General features: G+C 43.3%; 1 protein-coding gene across 1 annotated transcript in view; it reads left to right on the top strand.

Moving 5' to 3' along the window:
• ACE2 (angiotensin I converting enzyme 2) overlaps nucleotides 1-15,536 on the top strand; it is a 79,519-nt gene extending 63,983 nt beyond the window's left edge. The window contains exons 10-19 of the mRNA XM_003791864.2: nucleotides 2,089-2,315; nucleotides 4,130-4,274; nucleotides 5,352-5,450; nucleotides 6,511-6,633; nucleotides 7,025-7,197; nucleotides 8,127-8,185; nucleotides 10,286-10,386; nucleotides 11,929-12,045; nucleotides 13,901-14,095; nucleotides 15,428-15,536. Of these exons, the coding sequence (XP_003791912.1) occupies nucleotides 2,089-2,315; nucleotides 4,130-4,274; nucleotides 5,352-5,450; nucleotides 6,511-6,633; nucleotides 7,025-7,197; nucleotides 8,127-8,185; nucleotides 10,286-10,386; nucleotides 11,929-12,045; nucleotides 13,901-14,095; nucleotides 15,428-15,536 (1,348 nt within the window). The remainder of the gene's footprint in view (nucleotides 1-2,088; nucleotides 2,316-4,129; nucleotides 4,275-5,351; nucleotides 5,451-6,510; nucleotides 6,634-7,024; nucleotides 7,198-8,126; nucleotides 8,186-10,285; nucleotides 10,387-11,928; nucleotides 12,046-13,900; nucleotides 14,096-15,427) is intronic.
• The last annotated feature ends 2,346 nt before the right edge of the window (nucleotides 15,537-17,882 follow it).

Genomic DNA, 17,882 nt, shown 5'->3' with positions numbered 1-17,882 from the left:
GGCTATGGGATCCTAGGCGTGTCACTTAATGATTAGGCAACCCTGGGCAAAGTATTTCACTTTGGGGGTTTCAGTTTCCTAATCTATAAGGTAGAATAGTCACCCCCAGGTTGCATGTCTGGGAGAGTCTTAGGTTGGCTTCACTCGCTTGAAATAAATATCGTCCGAGTGCTTCACTGAGGGGGGAGCTTTCAGGTGAAGGGGAGTGAGGGAAGCAGGTTGGGACAGGTGAGGGAGGAAAGTAAGGAAATGATCTCTGCCGTAGACTTGGCATCAGCCTGATCCCATGGAGCTCTCTGGAGCATGATTTGAATAGCAGAGTTGGTCACACCTTGAGACATGAGACTGAGACTGGCATTTTGTACCATTATTTTAGTCACAGGCTGTGAGCTGCCTGAGTGTGTGAACTTCCTGGTTAAGGCACCTCCCATTTAGCCAAAGACAGTGAAGAAAGCAGCTGTTGGCCCTTATCTGTTGTGACTCAGGCAGCTGGGGGATGGGTGGGTCTGCATGACGCTAAGATCCAGGTGGGATCCCACCAGGCTTCTCTACAGTAGGAATCAGCAATCCTTTTCTGTAAAGGAACTGATAGTAAATAGTTTAGGCTTTTCAAGTCTGCATTGCAACTACTCAACTCTGCCCTTGGTAGCCTAGACAATACAGAAACAATGGGCACAGTGACAATAAAGTTTTATTTATAATGTGGCCAGCTGGTAGGCCATAGCTTACTGACCCCAGAACTAGAGTAAGGCTTAAAAATGAGAAAGTATATGTAAGTTTCTTATCACAGAATCTTACATATAGTAAATATAGTAGTTATTCTTATAATTGTTTCAAAAGAGAATTGAGAGAAACCAAGTTGGAAAAACAGGTTGGGGTCAGATTGGCATGTATAAAGGAGGCTGAGTTTATTCTTGAGCAATGAGGAGGACATGATCAGAGTGGTAGGAAAATTAATTTGGGAATCTATTGAAATATTACCCCTATACCCAACTGAAAGAAAATGCTCTTGCCAGGTTCAAAAGGATCACTATCTCAAATGCAGTGCTTATGCTGTTAGGCTACACAGCATTAGATGACATGGATTGCCATCCTCTTCCAACTTCTTTGATTTCTCTGATTGTACTTTCTCTGTCTTCCCTGAATCACTTTCCTCTCATTACCTCTTAGGTTCTGGGACCTCCTAACTAGGCTTTGTCTTTGGCTCTTTTTTGTTTTGTTTTGTTTTTGAGACAGAGTCCCAAGCTGTGGCCCTGGGTAGAGTGCTTTGGCATCGCAGCTCACAGCAACCTCAAACTCTTGGGCTTAAGCAATTCTCTTGCCTTAGCCTCCCAAGTAGCTGGGACTATAGGCACCCACCACAACATCCGCGTATTTTTGTTGTTGTTGTTGCAGTTGTCATTGTTTTAGCAGTCCCAGGCTGGGTTTGAACCCACCAGCCTCGGTGAATGTGGCCAGTGCCCTACTCTATGAGCTATGAGTGTTGCTGTGGCTGTCTTTTCTTACCACTTGATTCCTGCTTCATGGGCCATCACATCCACTCCCTGACTTACATGCTAATGATTCCCAAGTCTCAATTTCTAGCTGCTTCTACTATTTCTTTAATTTGCAATGCCACACTACTTGCAGTGTCCTAAATGGCACATTCTTTTCTCAAGCCTTTCTCATTGAGTACTTTGGGGCCCCCTTTGCCACATACCTGGAAAACTCCTGCCTATTGGTCAATGTTGAGATTGCTCGTTGAATCCAACTATGCCCTTCTTGGTGCTTCTAGGAGACTGTGCCTCTATTCGCTCATTGTTGCACCCAAGACTGAGTCTACCGATCACTTAGAGAGTACTTGTGTCACCATGTTTGTAGCACAGGCCTCTGCTCATCTGTCTTCCTATTAGTCTGTGAGCAAGAAAACAGGATTCAGCCCTACCTATTAGTTTATATTGAGCAATGAGTACAGTTTCTAGGACCTAAGAGGTAGGGACTCAAGATTGGCTAGTGAGTAAATCTTGGCAAGAAACTTCATACAACTCTACTATAATGATTAAATGAAATTTAGTGAGATTCATTTTAAGCTTGTCCATTTTTGTGCAGGATCAAAATGTGTACAAAGGTGACAATGGATGACTTCCTGACAGCCCATCATGAGATGGGCCACATCCAGTATGATATGGCGTATGCTAAACAACCTTTCCTGCTAAGAAGTGGAGCTAATGAAGGGTTCCATGAAGCTGTTGGAGAAATCATGTCCCTTTCTGTAGCTACACCTAAGCATTTACAATCCATTGGTCTTCTGCCACGTGATTTTCAAGAGGACAATGGTATGGACATTTTCTCATGGCTTGTTCTGGGGGTTCTTTAATCTGACATGGGCTACGGTATTTATTATTATACATAGGAAATATTGACTTTTCGACCCACAAGGTGTAAGGTATTTATGGATAACTGAAAATTGCTACAGTAAACGAAAAATTAGGGATATATCAGAACCTGTCAACTTGTGGTTCTGTATTATTGAAAAGGGATTCAGAAGGGTAACTGAATGAATGATCTTGTGACCCTAAGAAATATCTAACAGAAGTTTGTTTTTTTATTAAAGATACTGAAACAGTCTCATAGGACTGAAATGGTCACCCAGGTCAAGGTCGCCCAGCTAATTAGCGTCAGGGTCCTGACTAGATTCTTCTGGTTCTAGGTAAAAACTTCCTAAAATTTTAGCCCACTTTGCCTGAGGCATCCTGTTTCTCTTCGGATGGCTTGGCTTTGATGGAACATGACAAATGTTCAGTGAGGATGCCACGGTTTTTGAGTCATCCTTGTAAAGGGGGGGGCAAGCAGAACCTGACACCTTCTCTTCCATCTGTTTGCTCCCCTCATTTTAGTTGTTTGTGACATAAAGATCAGTTCTGCTGGCTGGGGCGTTGGGTCAATAGAGTCAATGAGCTCCATCCTTGGGCGGGCAATTCGCTCTGTCTTGATTTCTGGCTCTAGCTCCTTGGTGATCCCGTAAGGATCTTGGAGTAAGCTAGTGTAAAGCCATCATCATGTCTGAAATAGCCACTGTAAGCATCCATTCAGTGGATTATAGAACAGCAGTGGCATCCACCCGTGAAGCAACAAAGGAAAGGCAGTTGATGGCAACTACACCTGCTTCCTAATTTTAAAATATAATTCATTCAAGTCAATGAACAGGCAATTATCAGTTTGATTATTTTTTAGTATTTCTGGACAGGAGGCCAAAATGGTTGAATCACTATGTTCCTTAAGCTGTGGTTAAACTACCGGTTTGGAAACCCCCTGCTGCTTCTTTCCCTGGCTCTGCCCCTATCTGTAAATAATGTTAGATAAATTCCTTCATGCCTTTTCTCCCGCACTCCCTCTTTCTCTTCCTTTCTTCTTCCAAACACGTGTGCCAAGCACGTACCACATACAAGGCATTTTCCCAGACCCTAGAGACACAGTGATGTGCAAGGTAAATCACAGCCCTGCTTACATTTCAGGGAGCTTCCTTTGTGCACTAGAGATGAGGGCCACTGCCTCTTTATGCCATTAATGAAGGAGAAAATAAAATAACATGATTTGGTAAAGGAAAATATCAGTCCATTTAAAGTACCTTGTACTTTTGAACACCCAGTGGATTGTATCCTTTAGATTTTTTCCCCCCGATCCCGGGTGTACCAGCTTTTCACTACGTTTGTTTAATGAAGACTCAGAGAAGCCATCACCTAGCAGACACTGACTAGTCTTGAATAAGACATTCACAATCACTGCCTTCATGGAGCTTTCAAAAAATAAACAGTGTGACTGGGAAAGGAGATGAAACGGCTCAAATTAACTCTGCTAAGAGGTACTTAAGGAAGGCAATTAAAACTAATGAAAAAAAAGGATTTGGGTAAATTGCAAATTTGTATTTGCCAGCTCCATTCCAAGGCTTTACCCTACTCCAAATCCTTCAGTTGAGAAAAATGAAAATATACATATTCTCATGTCCACGGTCAATACTTGTCATGTGATCAGCCTATAGTAAGTATATCTTGAAGAATAATATCTTGAGGTTTAGGAAAATTCTTGTTCACACAATACATCCACTGTCATCTTCATCTTAATATTTATCCTTTTCCACTTTTGCGTTCAGAAACAGAAATTAACTTCCTGCTGAAACAAGCGCTCACGATTGTGGGAACCCTGCCATTTACTTACATGTTAGAGAAGTGGAGATGGATGGTCTTTAAGGGTGAGATTCCCAAAGATCAGTGGATGAAAAAGTGGTGGGAAATGAAGTAAGTAAATGATTATGCAATCGGCAACATGTTTCCTCCTGAGTTTGCTCTTTATTTAAGATCATTTTGTTGGTACGAACACACACACACCCCCCTGTAGCTGTATTTCATTGTCTCAGGGATTCCTAAAGCCTCCTGAATCCTCAGATGTCAGGAAGGGCTGAGGATATAACAGTCCTCTCACCATCCCTCACCCAATGACTGGTGGGACTTGGTGGATGAATACCTTAGCGCCCTTGGCCTCGGGTGGGATACCTGGAGACGAGGCTCCCCACCCCACTGAAGCCTCCAGTTCCTTAATGTGGGTAAGCTCCGATTGCCCACAGTGGTAACTTGCCTGATAACACAGCTCGGGGGCTGTTTTCCTTCCTCTCCCTGTCTCATTTCTTCACTCCGTTGCTGATGTTTGCTGGAATCACTTTCCAGAGCCTTGTCTCTGGGTCTTCTGCGGAGAGAAACCAGTCTAAAATGGCTAGGATCAGGGTTCTGAGAAAATGCTTCCCGGTCAGGATAACTGGGATTTGAACAGGTTAACACTGGTGTGGTGGGATTAAATATGTGAAAAGGGGGCGGCACCTGTGGCTCAAAGGAGTAGGGCGCCAGCCCCATATCCCGGAGGTGGTGGGTTCAAACCCGGCCTCGGCCAAAAAAACCTGCAAAATAAATAAATCAATAAATAAATATGTGAAAAGCAGAGAAGTGTGTTCGGCTAAGGGGAATGCCAGTGCCTGCCTTCCTGGAGCACATAAAGTCTGCTCCCTGAGAAGAATTGTTAGGGCTTGCACTGAACATTTTTGGCCATGTGATACACTTTATGAATTTCATTAAATTAGTGTTTGGAAGACAGAGCTATTTTCCAATGGTATATTCTGGCTGAATTAAAAAAAAAAAAAAAGCAAACTTAGAGATGGCCACATAATGGGCTTTACTGTCTGGTTTCTACGCTGTTTCTACTTCACCCGACAACCCATGCCAATATAATACCATTGACTGAGGCGACTGCATGATTGTGTTCAACTCTACCTTCCCATAACGGGTGACTCACAGCTAATGTATCTTTTCCCTTTCTTCCCAAAGGCGAGAGATAGTTGGGGTGGTGGAACCTCTGCCCCATGATGAAACATACTGTGACCCTGCGTCTCTGTTCCACGTTTCTAATGATTACTCCTTCATCCGGTAAATGAGTTCCCTTCTATTTCATTCCCAGGGTTGCTGGGGAGCTGTGTTAATAATAAATAGAGATCAACAAAGTGATAATTATTCTTTCCCTCTCCAGTCCCCACCCCTTCAGCTCAATACAGATGCTCCTTCAGTAATGATGGGGCTATATCCCAATAAAGCCAGCAGAAGTTGAAAACATCTTGAGTCAACAATGCATTTAATACACCTAAATCTGTTGAACATCATAGCTTAGCCTAGCCCACTTTAAATGTGCTCCGAATACTTACATCAACCTACAGAGGGGTGAATTCATCTACTATCAAGCATATTTTATAATAAAGTATTCACTATCTCAAGTAATTTATCGAGCACTGTACTGACAGTGAAAAACAGATGGTTTTATGGGTACTCACCATTAATGCACGGCCGAAAGCAACATTGTAAAATGAAAAAAACCAAGCAAACAAAAAAAGCCAAACAACAAAGCAAACCACTGTAAGTCAGGGACTGTCTATATAGATGATTAATTTCAGTACACTTTAACCCGACATGATTTATTGGGCTAAATAAAACTTGTGGGAGGTCCTCCCCCAATCATCAAGGATTCAATAGTATCATTGGCAGAAGTCAAAGAATTCTTGTCTCCCCGCTTCTGGTAGAGTTTATCATGTATTGTAACAGAAAGAGAATTTTTAACTCGATGTCCAAAAACGTATGTTCTTCACCCTTTAGCCCCAGACTTTGAATTTTCTGAGCCTCAGTTTCTTTGTTTGCAAAACGAAAATATTGTTGACCTGCCTAAGTATCAATTAGCATCCTCTGTCGGAAAGGGCTAAAAATCTGTAAAACACAAAACAAATGTGAGCTAACGCCAGACCAATACTGCCTTGTTTATCAGCTGAGATGTGCAGTGCACGGAGATGATGAATCTGTAGCGTTCATGGCTGGAGAATGAGGTTGACCAGGGCCTCTTTGGTTATTTGGGCCCTGGAACTTGACTAGATACCCTAATCTACATCTCTGATACTGTAACTAAACCTGATGCTGCTTTCCTGTTTCTTTGTCTCCTGTACAGATATTACACAAGGACCATTTATCAATTCCAGTTTCAAGAAGCCCTTTGTCAAGCAGCTCAACATCAAGGTCCCTTGCACAAATGTGACATCTCACGCTCCACCGAAGCTGGGCAGAAGCTGCTGTAAGAAATGCCTCAGAATGTTGAAACTCTCTTAATATTAGTCGTTTCCATGCCTAGGTTTGAATTTCCTTTCTTTGTTCCAAAAAGACACTTTTAGGATACAAACCATCCTCATCTATAAAGCCAATGTTTCGTTTGGGCTGAGCCAGGAACCTACACCATGCACTGGCCGGATGGGGCCGCCTCCTCTTTCCCTGTGAGCTCCCTTAGCAGTAGTAATTGGAAAGAGAGAGAGACTGAGCGACGAGTACCTCTATTAACATGCCTTTTCTTATTGGCCGGGAGAAAATTAGTTAAGTCCAAGAGACGAAACACTCGATCATAGTTATACATACGTGTGCATTTGGAATCCCTCAAAGGGGAAAAAAAATCCCTTCTTTTTTTTATGTAGCAATATGATGAGCCTTGGAAAATCAGAACCCTGGACCTTAGCGCTGGAAAATGTGGTTGGAGCAAGGAACATGGATGTCAGCCCACTGCTCACCTACTTTGAGCCGCTGTTTACCTGGCTGAAAGAACAGAACAGGAATTCTTTTGTGGGCTGGGACACCAACTGGAGTCCATGTGAGTACAGTGAGTCGACACGTGCATCTGCTCCCTCGGTCCCCTATGGCCTCATTCTCATGAGGGCTGTGACACAGCTGAGTCTATTTTCCCTCTATACATAACCTGCTTACGGTGGCAGCTGTCATTGCTATCTTGTTGGTTAGTTCTAGACCTTTGCTTCTGTCTGCCTCCATTTGTCTTTCTCCCAGTAAAGCTTTATCATGATTTTACCAATGTTTCTCTCCATCATGACGCCTGCAGAGCCAAGTAATATACTAACTTGTGTCCTTTCTTATGGACTTTTTTTTTGCCTCGGTGGTTTGGCAGACTAACTTGCCAGCGACGTTGCATTTGTTTCTTCCAAATGACTCCAACATGTGTCTTCTTCTCCACTGCATCCTTTCCTAGAGACGTCCTTCCGAGTCTTACATCTTCCTGTCTCAATCTGGACCACAGTTTTCAACCTGACCAATTCCTTTCTCGTTCTCCTGGGTTGACTCTTCTTAGATTCCACATCTTCTTGGTTGGATTACCTATTGTTTTTTCTGGAGCACAGCCTCCAAGCGACTGTCTAAGCAAGAGCACATGGGATAGGAGGATCATTTATTCTCCAAGTGGTTTTAACCATGCTCTGACTTTTGTTTCCCTCGGGCTCAGCCCAGTATCCTCTTCCCGCTCCCTGCCATACCAGAATCCCAAATCTATCTGGGATTCTCTGGCTCTTTGGGGGTCTGTGCTCCCTTTGTGTATACATTTGGCCACGGCTTTCTGTCCCTGAGAAAGCAGTTACCCATTTCCCATCATTTCTTATTTTCCAAAAGTGAGTTTATACCTTAAAAAAAATTCCTTTACTATCACTTTAATGGGATCTTGGGAGGAGAAGGAAATAAACACATGTGGCCAGTCTGTCATCTGTAACCAGCAGCCTGTGATTTCTCTTTGATCAGATGCTGACCAAAGCATCAAAGTGAGGATAAGCCTAAAATCCGGTCTTGGAGATAAACCTGTGAGTGCCTTTTCATTATTTTTTCAGTTCACTGTCTTTGCTTGAATAGGACACAGTAAGCCCGTTCCAGTGTGGTCTGAAAAAGCACAGGTCACGTGGTTCTCTTCGAAACTGTAAGCCCCCAATTTTGGCCTTCAGCTTTTGGGTTTCTTTTTCTTTTTAGTAACTCATTTCTTCTTGGATGGGCTATGCCTGCTTTTTATCGATTACTTTGAAGGAGTTATGAAGATCAAGGAGAAAACCTCTGTACCAATCCTTAAACCTCAAACACCAATCCTTCCAAGTGACTCTTACCACTGTTAACTTGTATTCAAGGGAGAGGCTGTGGTTATATCTTGAAAGGTTGCCTGGGTTCTCCTTGCAGAGATTCTGATTTAATTGCTCTGGGATGTGGTGCCAAGCGTCAAAGCTCCCCAGGTGATTCTAATTACAGCAAAGTTTGAGAACCACTGATGTAAAGATGCATTTTGTGGTAACAAAAAGTCTTACAGAAAATCATATTACATGTTCATGTGAATTACTTTAATAAGTAGTGCTCTCTCCTCACACTTGTTGCAGGTGATCTAGAAGTAGTAGCATTAACTGGGAAAGAAGAGAGAACAGGGTAGTTGCAGGGAGATGGGGATCAAAGGCCTGAGTGGGGCTGTGACACTTTGAAGGCTTTGCAGTGGCTACAAAAAATTGCTCTCTGCATTAAATGGGTCCAAAGATTGTCTTCCTACCTCCTTATTTTCATGAGAAGTTAAATATTGTCCAAGACTCAGCAATACTCTTAGTATGCTTTTCATAATAAGACAGCAAAATATACACAACATAGTAGGAGTAAAAAAAAAAAATGCGAACATTTAAGAAAGGAAAATAAAAATGGAAGTGTATTGCTTTCCTAACTCTGAGAGTTCAAGTTCTTATTTCTTAACAATCATGGAATACTCTGTGGGATTCTTTCTCTTTCTGCCATATTTTTATTAGATCTTGCTTGGCCTTTTCAGGATCTTTTTCAATTATCTTTGGTTTCTTGACATTTATCCACATGTTCTCTTTCGATGCCGTGAAGGATCGGCAAATAGTCTTCAGAGGGTTTGATGGGGTAACGGTCTAAGGCCAATTCCCTAAGCGACAGTTTGTTTGGCAGAGACCAGAACCGTTCTTTTAGTGCCTTTCCACATCAGACCCAGAACATCTGGCCCATTTGAGCTATTTTATACTGAAATCCAACTGGACTGTGATGGCACTATTTTGAGAACTCAGCCTTTACAATTTAAAAACAATGTGGCGATAGTAACAACATTAATAGTGTTATTATTACTATTGGTGCAGCTCACCCCTCCAATCCTGGGAGAAGCCAAGCTGAAAGGAATGTAATAATTTTTGTGTGAAATTTTAAAACTTTTTTCCTGAAAGGAGAAACACAGGCCAAACCTTGTGCCATTTGCTGATCTCTTCTGCCATCTACTGGAAGAAAGAGGGAATGCTTTTCTCTCTCTTTTAATGAGTCTTCAAAGGCCACGCAAACACAAGCCATTTATCTGGCATTGGAAAACAAGAAACAAACAAACAGATTACCTTGCTGTTTACAAAGTGTTATTTACCCGTTGAACTTCAAGTTTCTTTCTTTTTCTTTTACACTTATAATATACAGTGCATATATGAGAACTTACTATAAAAACAGTAAACACTCAGTTTGTCTATAATGTACAGACATTTACAGCAAAGCCCACAACTTTTTTTGGACTCCCATCTATACACCTACCCTCAGGGTGTTTATTTCAGTTTACATCAAACCAAAGCAAAAGGCCCAGCGAACCTAAGGGCTCCTACAGCGTGGGTGCCTAGCCAGTAGCATTAGCACCACCTGGGAGTTGGTTAGAGCTGCAAATTCTTGGGTCTCATCTCAGGCTTTCTGAATAAGACGCTGCGGTAGGGCCCAGCACGCAGTGCTTTAACAAGCCCTGCAGGGGATGCTGCGGGGCACACGTGTGGAGGGTCACTGACAGTGAATACGGGGAATCTTTGGAATCTAAGAACAATGCTTGAGGAGTATCAGGTGTAAAAAGCATCCTGTGATCCCTACTGAGAAGTGTCTTTCTTCTGAATTTGCAGTACGAGTGGAATGACAATGAAATGTACTTGTTCCAGTCATCTGTGGCATATGCCATGAGGCAGTATTTTTCAGAATGCAAACAGCAGACAGTTCCATTTGGGTGAGTTGATTTGCTGGGTTCTCAAGTTACTCCTGCCAGCACCTCTTTATCCTCCTGAGTCCGAGGATGTGTTCTGCTTAAACTTTTCTTTAAGGGAAATGAAGAAAAACCTTCTAATAACTTTTACACTTCTCTGGCAGCCTGGGATTTGGGCAACTCCACTGAGGGGAGAGTGTGGCTTATTTGGCTAAGATCGCCACAGCCCTGTTCTTCTTAAACCGCTCCCAAGCTCTTTTCTCAAAGCCCTCACCCACCCTCAGCCCTGCAAGAGAAAAAGTTCTGCCTTCCTTGACCTTATGTTCTAGTGCCGATGTGTTTTGTGTGCGTGTGGAACATCTATGTGACATATAGTAAAATTCCCTGATACCTGGTAGGAAGAAAAATATGACAGAAAAGGGGCTGAGGAGTGCTGGTGTGTGTGTGTGTGTGTGTGTGTGTGTGGTGGGGCAGTTCAATTTTAACCAAAAAGGTTAGGAAAGGCTTTGCTAATATTTGAGCAAAGATTTGAAGCAGGAAACAGAAGCAGCAATGCAGACCATGGGGAAAGGTTTCCCCTAGAGGAAACCGTGCAGACTCTGAGGAATGTTCTTTGTCTGTTGAAGGAGCAGGAAGGAGGTCAGTGTGGCTGGAGCAGTGTCTGCTGGAGGATGAGTGGAGGTGGCCAGGGCAGAGTGGGGGCATTGCAGCAGGGGGCCGAAGAGAAAGGACACGTGGGCTTCAGGGGCCCACACTAAGGAGTTTGGCCTTTTTTCTGGGTGAGATGAGTAGTCCTTCCCGGGCCACCAGCCACATGGTCATGTTACATCATAGAGTAAAACCCACACATTCCCTTCACCCATGGGTGCAATATGACATTTTCTGCTGGGTGGGGGTGGGCTGGGGTGTGAACACACCATCTCTGTCCCTGGCACTGAGCCATCTCTGCCCACCAGGTTGTTTGTCACAGTCCTGGGTCCCCAGTGATTCCTTGCTCATTCTCTTAGTACTTTCACTTTGAAATGTTTCCATCCTTGAAAAACACGTGGGTTTTAAGGCTAGGCCTGGCGGCTTATGACGGTAATCCTAGTACTTTGGGAGGCCAAGGTGGGAAGATCGCTTGAGGTCAAGAGTTTGAGACCCACCTGAACAAGAGTGAGACCCTATCTCTATAAAAAATAGAAAAAGTAGCTGGGCATAGTGGCGCTCACCTGTAGCCTAGCTACTCAGGGGGCCGAGGCGGGAGAATTACTTGAGCCCAGGAGTTTGAGGTTGCTGTAAGCTTTGATCACACCTCTGCCCTCCGGCCTGGGCCACAAAGTGAGACCCTATCTTAAAAAGAAAAAGATGTGGGTTTTATATGGAGGCAGCTTTTATGGAATTGATGTCATGTGCCTGGGACAGGGTTAATTGTTTCTGGTGATCACCTCTTCTGTTACTCGCCTTGCCCCTGTCTCTCTCTCTCCCCTGTGATCCTCTCCCTAATCTCCTTCCCCCAACCCCGAGGAAGTCTTCATTGTCTTTATCTGGGTCACAGGGGAAGAGGTTTCTTTTGTTTCTCCCCAGGGAGGAGGATGTGTGGGTGAGCGATATCAAACCAAGAATCTCCTTCAGCTTCTTTGTCACTGCACCGAAAAATGTGTCTGAGATCATTCCCAGGACCGAGGTTGAAGAGGCTATCAGGTGACGGTTTACTTTCCAACAAATCATATGAGGCTGAGGGGTTAACACAAACGACAACACTAATAGGGAACGGTTAGTGTTCTTCCTCTGATCCAGGCTTGGTGCTAAGCTATTTACGTATTTTACCTCATCCTGCAAATTTGGCTTTTAATTCCAGAAGGCTCCCACAGCAAGGGAATTGTCTTGATTTGGGTTTCCCCCGAGAAATCCTTAGACAAGGGTTTGAGCGTGAGGAGTTGATTTCGGAGGCGAGCCTGCGAAGCGCTGATAGGGAAGTGTGGACAGGAGACAGGAAAGAGAAGGAAGACCAAAGATTGCCTGTCGTCAAGCAAGTTACCCCCGTGGGCAACAAGAGCTCAGTCCTGCTGGGGCACTTGGAGAGAGCAAGTAGAATGCCTCTCATCCGAGGGCTGAGGGAGCTGCATTATTGCTACACTACCTCATTGGCTGGGAACTGTTTCCAGGTGGCATTAATTCCCCAGCATTTCGGCCTGCAGGCAGAAATAGTCTGAGAATGCTCTCGGGCAAAGGGAAGGAGGTGCTGGCCAAAGGGAGTCTGGCTAGCACCTGTGGAAAACAGCCAGCGCAGACAGGGTATGGACAGGTACTGCCGTCATGTGCTGTAGGGGCTTTGATGCAGGATTCATTTAACTGCCCAAAGCCTGAAACCTGGTGGGCCAGCACAGAGTCCGGAGACACTGGTTGGCCTCTGCAGTAGGAGAGGGCCTGGCTGGGAGCAGTAAGTGTGAACAGGAGATAGTTTGTCCAATTTGCCTCCACTGTTTCCCACAACATGCAGCAAGTGTGAAGAACTGATCAACCATAGGATGGTTCCCTTCCTCCTTAAAAAAACCCAAACCTTAATATACCCACTGCCGCTGGGCAGCTCGCTAGGTGGCCCTGTTGAGCTGCATGGAAGTCCTGCTTATCTAGGAAGCTGATTAAAAACCTGCTGGAGGGTGTGCCTAGAAAATCTAGCTTGGTTGGGGTCATGACCCAACCATGCCCAGAGACTCACTCAGTGCCTCTGCAACCTTTTGTCCGGCTCAGGGAAAAGTACCAGCTGAGATCCCCACGAAAGAGCTCAGCCCTCCCAGATACCCAGCTGCAGGCCACGGCTCAAACTTCCTGCTCTCAGGATGACTCTTTTTAGATCTTTTCAGGCTAAGGTTGTTAGGGGTTACGTGGCTAATTCTGCTCTGACCGCTCTCCTTCTTTGGTGGAGTCAGACCACCTTGGCCTTCCATCTAGAATGTTTTCCGTTTCATTGTATTTTTTTAAAAAATAATCTTCATCCTTTTGCTTCCATAAATTTCAGCCATTTCCCATTGCGGTGCTGGAGAAGTTGGCAAAACTCCCTTTCCTGTCTTCCTCTCCAGGGCTGCCTCCAAATGCCAACATCTTTTATTTGGAAAATACTCCTTCAGGGACGTGGCTATGGGACGTGATTCGTTTATAAAAGAGGTGTAGCCAATTATCCTTTGTCATGATTTTTGATAAAATCATTGTCAACCTACTCTGACAGAAGGGAAATTCTTGCTGAACGTGCTGACTTTGCCCTTAAAACACAGTAGTCACAGATTAGCAAATGTCAGCCATTTGCACATTTCCACCCTTGCGATCCAGTTTTCCCATGAAGCCATTGACAAACCTAACGTGGGTTGCAAGATATGAAAGGTGCATAGTTATCAAAAACGCCTATCTCTTATGCGACCCACAATCTCCTTTGCTTTTCTTGTGATTGTAGGCATACATCCTCCTGATAAGCCTTATCAGATCCTGTCAGGAGCGTTGATGTACACGCACTTTTATTTTGCCTAAGTGTTCCTTTGCTATGTTTTGCTTTTGGGAATAGGATGTCACGAAGCCGTATCAATGGTGTTTTCCGCCTGGATGACAATAGCCTCGAGTTTCTGGGGATTCAGCCAACGCTGAGTCCTCCGTACCAGCCGCCTATCACCATCTGGCTGATTGTTTTTGGAATTGTGATGGCACTGGTAGTGGTTGGCATTGTCATCCTGATCATCACTGGGATCAGAGATCGAAGGCGGTAAGTGACCTTTCCTCGATTTATCCCTCCTAAAACAGAAAAGTTTAGGAAACACTAACTGGAAAATTGGCAAGAAGTAGAAGGTTGTATAGGCCAGTTTTGCACCTAAATATCCTGATGCGTCCCCTAGAAATTGACCAGATGTAATTAGCATTTCAATCTCCTAACAAGGCCATGTGGTAGATAACCGGCCTGGGGTTTATTAGCACACCATAGTAAACTCAACAGGGGTGGGTGGGCTCGGGGGACCGTCCTCACTGCTAAATCCTTCTTAGCCTAGAAGTGCCCCTACCGATTGGTGATGGGTTTGAACTGTGAAATCATTCGAGAATGAGCGCTGAGATTTGCATCAAATCGACACTTTTTAATCAGCTTCATTTCTCCTTAGGTAGCTCAGATTCCCTATCATCTCCTTAATTCATGGTCAGCCATCCTGTCCTTTGTTCTTGAGTTGAAGATCAAAGTTCATTGAGGACTTAAATCACTAGAGACCCAATTCCTAGTCTTGCTTTGTCCCTGGATATTTTTCTGACCTAGCAAAAGTCTATACACATCTCAGGTTGTCTAAACATATTCTTGATTGAATGTCTATTTGTGTTAGTCTATTTTGCTCAATGTTCTTCCTTCTAGAAATTTTCAGTTCCTCCAAATAGCTTTATTTTAAAAATTAGGCATTGAAGAGGTAATATATTCAAATGGCTCAAATAAAAAGAAAATACACAATGGTACATAAAGAGTTTCCCTGTCATCTTTTATCTCCAAGTTCCCTTCACAAAGCCTACCAAAATTATCAGTGTCTTGGAGATATATAAGGTAAACACTTATGTCTTTTTTCAGTATATAATGTTAGAAGTCCACACAATGTTCTATATATTCTTTGATTTTCCATTTAATGTGTTCTAGAGGTCATTCCATAATAGCTGAACAAAGAGCTTCCCTCTTTTTTTTTTTTCTGGCAGTATAGGTTCCCATTTTAGGGATGGACCCTAGTTTTGTTAACCAGGCCTCCAGTAATGAACTCTTATGTTGTTTCTAAATGTTTGTGTTTGTAAAAAAAAAGTTGCAACACTTTAATATAGGTAATTTCCTGTATGTGCCAATATATCTGTAAGATACATCCTAGCAGTGGGAAGGCTGGGTTAGAGCATATGTGAATTGCTAATTTTGATACATATGGCCAAGTTGCCCTCAAGAGAAGCTATACCTAATATCAGCAATCCAGCCTCCTTAACACAGATTATCGTCAAGCTCTTTGATCTTCATCAGTCTGGGGTTGGTAAAAAGTATCCTTCTACCATCACTATAGTAAGGCGACTTCACTTTATTTAACAGGAAAAATCAAGCAAGAGGTGAAGAAAATCCTTATGCCTTTGTGGATCTTGGTAAAGAAGAAAATACTGCAGAATCCCCAAACGGTGACGATATTCAGACTTCCTTTTAGAGAAATCTTTTTCCTTCTGAGGTGCCTCTATTGTGTATTAAGGTTGATTTCATGGTACAGAAATGAGATTATACGGATGTGATTGGGCATCAAAGCTATGGAACGGTTAGAACGAGCTGTCTAAAGACAACACAGCTGAAGAGAAAGCACCTTCGCTAACTCTGCTTTTGCTGTTTATTTCTGTTTTAGGATTTAACTTCTGCTCTGTTTTCCAATAGGGATGTTTATATTAGAGAATAAAAGATGTTTTTGGCCCCACAGGCTGTTCTGGCATAATGTAAATGCAAATGTCTGCTGAGTTATTGGAGTTGATAACAAAGAGGATATATCATGGGAGCAAGTATTGGACCTGGTATGGAATCTGGATGGCTCACTTATAAGGACAATGCCTGGGAACTGGTGGGGCTGTGGGGACTCAGTACAGCGTACACCGTTCACTTTAACCCAAGTGTAAAGGATGGCATACTTTCTTCCCATGAATTTAGTCCAAGTGTCATAGTGATTTGCTCACAGTGATGCTTGGAGTTGACCAAGCTTTCTTCAGGGGGACAGGTCTAAAGAAGAGAGAGTTCAGCGAGCAGGTAGAATACATCATTTTTTTTTTTTTTTTTTACTTTCAAGCTGCTTGATCAATATCTCCCTGATAACTCAAAAATAGTACCACGGGCCTCCATGAACTCCCAGAACGTGCCTTGTTCTTTACCAGTAGAGTGAGTGGAAATTCCAATCGTTTTTTCCCCTCTGAAGTGGGAACCCAGTCTCTTAAATCTTTTGTGCTTGCCTACATTGTCTGAGCAGGGCTGAGCACAAGGTGGACACTCGGTAAATACCTACTAGCTTTACACACTCCTGTGCTCTTATGCAGACTCCTGTGCTGGGGCTTCTGTCCATTCTATCTGCTTTTCACTTCTATGGACAAAGTTGTCGTCTGAGTGCGTGGGACCCTTGGCCTCCCAAATGTCTTGGGATATATCACAAATTCTCAGATTGCTTTATTGTACAAAGCAGTTGTAAAATTAGTCCAAACAATGAGTTCAGAAACTGCTTTTGTATTTCTCAGACTCCCTAGCCCACTTCTGAGCACAGCATCTACTATATACCTGAAGATCAAAACTAGATTAAATAAATGAATATATTCAAACCCTATCCATTAACCCACTCTCTGTGGTGACCAGCATAATGTCAGAGTGACCTTGGACTTAATTGGCCAAGTCAGGGGAGGATAACTTTCATAATCCCTTATAAAAGAGCCTCAAGATAACTAATCAATCGGGTTCATTTTAGGCTCTTTGATGTCTTTTAATTATCTGATACTTGGATAGCAAAGATAGAGTGCTTTGTCATTTCATGAGATTCATGCCCCTCCAAGCAAGTTTCCTTATTACCATGTGTATCACCATCTTGCCATTCTTTGAACCCGCAACTTTGGGCAACATACAATAGCATTTCCTTCTTGGCTAATAACCATTTTATCAACACCCTTTTCTTTTGCATCGTTGACCCATCTTCCCCAATATATCATGAAAATCTTCTGCCAAGCTACTGCCATATAAATGTTCCATGTCATTGTCACAGTCTCCTTATCAATTTTCCAGTCCTTGTCTTGATTCAACACAGTGCAAGAATGAATTTTATCATCTAACACCTTCAAAAGGGCCTCCCCAGCCATGACAAAAGACCCATAGGTGTGTGATACAGTGTTCAGTCATAACACAGAAATTAGAAAAATCTTGTTTCCATAATTCAGGGTTTTCATCAGTACAGTCCACACTTTGACCACCTGGGGAAGCTTGTGCAACAGCCTCCTCTGAAGAGATGGAAACTCCGTAGAGAAGGTCATATACCTGGACCTAGGATAGGAGTCAGCTAACTATGGCCAATGAGCCAAATCATGCCCACCACCTATTATTATTATTATTATTTTGCAGTTTTTGGCCAGGCTTGGGTTTGAACCCACCACCTCCGGCATATGGGGCCAGTGTCCTACTCCTTTGAGCCACAGGGGCCGCCCCCATCCCACTGCCTATTTTTATAAGGCCTATGAACTAAGCATGATTTATACATTAAGTGATTCAAAAAAATAAACTATTTCATGACGCATGGAAATGATAATGAAATTCAAATTCTGACGTCCCAAATAAAGCCACACCCATTCATTTTCATATTGTCTATGGCTGCTTTCACACTGCAAAGCAGAGCTGAGTAGTTGATGGAGAGACAGTATGGTCCACAAAGCCCTTTGTAGACACTCTGCCGATCCCTGGGCTTGAAGAAAGCAAGGATTAAATGAAATTGCAAATGTGAAAGGGCCATTGTGGGGCTCAGAGACACAGGAACATTTGTGGA

Source organism: Otolemur garnettii, unplaced genomic scaffold, assembly GCF_000181295.1.
Source record: "Otolemur garnettii isolate 467f Iridium unplaced genomic scaffold, OtoGar3 scaffold00051, whole genome shotgun sequence".
Classification (NCBI taxonomy): Eukaryota; Metazoa; Chordata; class Mammalia; order Primates; family Galagidae; genus Otolemur; species Otolemur garnettii.
The sequence above is the reverse complement of the archived record's forward strand: the minus strand, read 5'-3'. Positions and strand labels throughout refer to the sequence as shown.